Source organism: Branchiostoma belcheri, unplaced genomic scaffold, assembly GCF_001625305.1.
Source record: "Branchiostoma belcheri isolate BF01 breed outbred unplaced genomic scaffold, Haploidv18h27 scaffold103, whole genome shotgun sequence".
NCBI lineage: Eukaryota > Metazoa > Chordata > Leptocardii > Amphioxiformes > Branchiostomatidae > Branchiostoma > Branchiostoma belcheri.
The window spans coordinates 517,324-521,970 of NW_017802414.1; the positions used below are offsets into that span (position 1 = coordinate 517,324).

The following is a 4,647-nucleotide window of genomic DNA, read 5'->3' on the forward strand; positions in this document are numbered from 1 at the left end:
ATCATAAAGTATTCCTAAATTACATGGATACGACATCTCTTTGTAGGAGATCCAGGCATATCTATCCATGTGGAGGCACGATCAGGAGGGTTGATACAGTTTCTCAAAGCACGATGGCCTTTCTTCACAAACCCTACTAAGGAAGAGGCAGGGAGCATCGTCTTCATCATCTCTTGCCACGACCTGGATGGTCTGCGTGAACTGTGGATGAACTATAAACTTGGAAAAGTCAATAGATTTCTGGACGACCTGTTTGCTCGACAAGCCAGACTTTCGTCCGTAGAGACGGATACAGACCTGGAGATTAAGATTGACAAGGGGGATTTTTACGCCTGCCGTCAACATCTGCTTCTAACCAGCCCTATCGATAATGGTTATCGGATGGTGAGACTTGGAGGTCCCAATTTCGAAGGTGACTGTGTCTCTTTTATTACATGGAATGTTTTGCGGAAGTATTGTTTTGTGTAGATAAGTGAAAATGGTTTTGTCCAGACATAATCAGCACATGATGGAAAGGACTAACAGCAGAATGTCAAGGGGGTCACATAACAGAAAATGGCTATGAGCCAGCAAGTACTTAAAAACAGAGAATTGCAAAATTCTTGGTCTTAAATCACTATCTGAAATTTCTTGTTTCTTAATATTTTTGGCACACTGTAATTGTCATTCTTCCAAGCAGGAAAGCCTGCAATGATAGCACTGGCCTTTTTTAAAGAATAAATGACTTGTAATTTTTAACCATTATAATTTTTACAAATTGATAATGAGACGGAAAGCCAACTTTTAATGCAATAATAAGAATACTGTAATCCATACTTGGTACAGAAGAATGCATGTAATGCCATCTTTGTATGATTAATTATTAAACGAATTATGCTATAATAGTGAATTTGATTTATTTGGCTTTAGCATCGACGGCAGGCAAACAGCAGGGCCTGAGTGAGGATTTCCCAGTCTACTGTAAACCAATAGCTCACAAGGCAACCTGCTCACAACTGGACTTCCTGGACCCTGCAGTACCTATGGACCAGCTAGGTAAGTATAATAAGTAATAATTAAGATGGAGATTTTCCCCAATTTTGTCATTATCCTTTAGCTTACTAATAAAATAATGAAATATGATCATCATTTTTAGAGTTCAATATTCAATTATTTAGTGGGAGGAAATGGACTGACTTGCTTCTTTGTTAGTGGTGATTTATTTTTCTAATCTTATGTGTTCAATTGTAGCGGAGTATGTATGTGGCCATCACAACATTCGCCAGATGGCATAAACATATACAACTCATGAATTGTAAAAAAACTGTCTTATTGATTATGCAACTAAGAAACGTCTCGACAATCGTAAATTGCATTCATTATATCACTTGATAATATTTTCCACCCGGGATTAATAAAGAGAGCTACTGCAGACTATCGCAATTTCTGTATGGCAAATTATTTCTTTCAAAGATTTACGCTTTATCATGGTTATTCACTAAACATGGAATTTCAGGAAGCTACAACAAAGTATTAAATTATAGTATCTTTTCATTTACGAAATTATTCGTTTAAAAAAATATGTTTGAGCACAGCATAGCCATTTACTTAACATGAAATTTCCGGAAGTTACTCATCATTGTCAGTACAGTCTCGGAAGTTACCACCAAGTATTGAATTATGGTATCTTTTCATTTATTGAATTAGGGTATCTTTTCAAATTAGATTTCATGTACAGAATGCATATCTGCCTTCCGTTCTCAAGTATATATTGCGAAGTTAAAAAATAAGAAAACCATGAACTTTTGTTTTAGTTCAAATACAGGCGACCCACAAGAGCATGTCGGTCGCAATAGAGGACTTGTTGGATGCTGAACACACAGCAAGGGGGCAAGACTATGGGAGGAAACAAAAGCAATGGAAGACGAACCAAGAGAGGGGGAAAAGAAAAGGAAAGAAGGCAGACCCAGGAGCAGAAACAGACCCAGAGATGAAGACAAAGAAAGAGACAGGTAAGGGAACAGACCAATGGAAAAAACATAGAACAGAGGAAGAAGGGCTACTCTAAAAAGATGATGCAGTCTGGAATGAAAGGTAATTCTAGTTCGTTCTGCCAAAGGAACCGAATATGACCAAGCAATTCATTCTTATGGATATGTCCGACAATATGCCATACTCACATACATGTCTGATAAGCAAATCGTTGGGGACGGCGTCCATTTTGTTAGCAACGTAGCACATTACAGATCATTGATAACCACGCCCGAGACTGCATCTCTGGCGGCGTCTTGACCCGATTGTTGTTGTGAACCACGACTTGAACAGCATTCTGAGCACAACTTTAAAATATGACATCTTCCTGGCCAAGTCGGGCCTCGCCCGCCTTGCATGTCTCACAGCTTGGCATCTCGGCAGATAGGGGGAGGGGAGGGGGGGGGATCCTGTGACGCAACTTGGAAAAAACTCCGTAAAAGAACCAGCACGGAGAATTTTTGACAGGTACCATCTATATAACACCCTGTATAAGTATGATTTGGGGATGTTTCTCGTGCAACGCATCACACCGCAACGAAACGCAACGAATGTGGAAGTAACTAAGCCACTGCAGGGCAACAAACGTTTGGGGGTCTATAACCTAATTAAGACATGGAATTATTGAAAAACATTGTGCCAGGAATGACAGCAGGACAAGTGTTAACTTTAGGAATCCCCATAGGGAGAAAACTGTGTTCTGCCTTTTCGTCGACCAGCTTGCTGGTGCCCCCCCCTCCCCCCTCCCAGCGTATCTTGGCCGAATGCCGAAGTGGTCCCGCCGGAGACGGTGGAGCTCGTTCTAGAACGGACACATTATTTGGCCATTACTGCTCTTTAAGTTGCTGCCATATACAATTTGGTATTGCATATCAATAAAAAAAATCACCCCGTAAGCTACGACCAGGTGAAGTCAGATTGAAATCACATTGCGTTCAGACGCAATTCGGAAAACCGATTCGAAACCACCTTTAGAAGTGGTTTGGGATCAAGGCGCTTTCAATGTGATTTGGAGGGTTCAGATGGGGCCCTTGAAACCGGCTTCGAAGGAAAAAAACATGTAAAGTGCCTTCACTGTCTTCATATGTTAAAGATGTTGATTATGTGAAAGGACGTGACCAATACATTTTATATTTATACAACTTATGACATGCGTAACCACATGCGACATGTTCGTGCGTAATATGGTGTGCTTATTGGACTTTACTGTGCGCATTTTTGAGCCAGGTAGCACAGTATGGTAGTTGGGCAAAAACTAAGTAGCGCAACAGAATTTTAGGTTATTTGCCAATGTCTAAATGAAAGGGAAATACAAATTGGTTTAAATTGAAATAGCATCATCGGTGTCTAACAAATGTTATTTAGGCATATCAATGTCATCCCTAGTAGTCTATTGTCCAGATCTGTGCGTAATATGGTGTGCTTATTGGACTTTACTGTGCGCATTTTTGAGCCAGGTAGCACAGTATGGTAGTTGGGCAAAAACTAAGTAGCGCAACAGAATTTTAGGTTATTTGCCAATGTCTAAATGAAAGGGAAATACAAATTGGTTTAAATTGAAATAGCATCATCGGTGTCTAACAAATGTTATTTAGGCATATCAATGTCATCCCTAGTAGTCTATTGTCCAGATCTGTGTAGACAAAGAAGTGTAAACAGGCGTTTTATATGGTGAATTCCCCCAAGCAAAATGTAAAATACAAAGTTCTATTGTGCTTAAACTTGTCAAAAGGCAAAAAAATATTTGATAAAGGTTAGACAAAAACGCATAGAGCGAGGACGGGCGCTAGGTGAGGCGAGCTCAGAAAGCAGGTGACTATATTACAAGAGGCAGTGCTGTGCATGCAATGAATGGACGATTAAAAAAAAAACAAGCATTGTAGTTTGTACTTAATTGAAAATAATACGTGTTATGAGCCCCTTTGTACCATTTTTAGACAACCAAGCTAAAAAGCCATGCAGAGATTGTATTAAGCAAGTCTGTGTACCAAGAATGCATTTATTATGCCTGTTTAGAGGAAAAAAATAGTAAAGCAGGAATGTTACCAGTTTTCCTGTTTTGTTCACATCATTTTTTTCTTACTTGCTCAGTATTGTCGACAAAGTCTGGTTCATCGCCTAAAAAAGGAACAAAGTCCCAGAAACCTTCCTGTAGTAGTGTGGAAGATACCCCTGATGGTGAGTAGCTTTTAAGGAACGATAATGAGACTATGAACGATAAAATTGACAGTTAAGTACAACAATAACACTTGCCGAAGATATGTGTTTCCAGGACTTGTTTCAATTTTGCGATGTCAACTTATAATGGCTCCAACAAGAATTTCGAACTCAAGATAACGGCAAAAGCTTGGCTACTTCTTATATGTTTACAGTAAAATTGTGAAATCTGTCGAGAAAACGTATTGACCGCGGATGACCGAAGATCGGATGCCTGTTCGGTTCAAATAACCTCAAATCGAACATGATTAGGTTCGAAACATATAGGTTGTGATTCGCAAATGGAACGGGCGTTCGATTCGAATTACCCAGATCAAATACGGTCGAACACAATTTGGGTTTTAGAAAAGGTGTGAACTTTGCGGCCTTTACCCTAAACAGTACATCTGGGGTCCGCGCGGACCCCAGCACTATATATTC

At 39.7% G+C, this 4,647-nt stretch overlaps 1 protein-coding gene across 1 annotated transcript in view; it reads left to right on the forward strand.

The window, feature by feature from the left end:
* Positions 1 to 4,196, forward strand: part of LOC109475213 — an 11,011-nt gene extending 6,815 nt beyond the window's left edge. The window contains exons 5-8 of the mRNA XM_019775811.1: positions 47 to 412; positions 910 to 1,035; positions 1,794 to 1,991; positions 4,102 to 4,196. Coding sequence (XP_019631370.1) covers positions 47 to 412; positions 910 to 1,035; positions 1,794 to 1,991; positions 4,102 to 4,196 — 785 coding nt within the window. The remainder of the gene's footprint in view (positions 1 to 46; positions 413 to 909; positions 1,036 to 1,793; positions 1,992 to 4,101) is intronic.
* Positions 4,197 to 4,647: the final 451 nt, after the last annotated feature.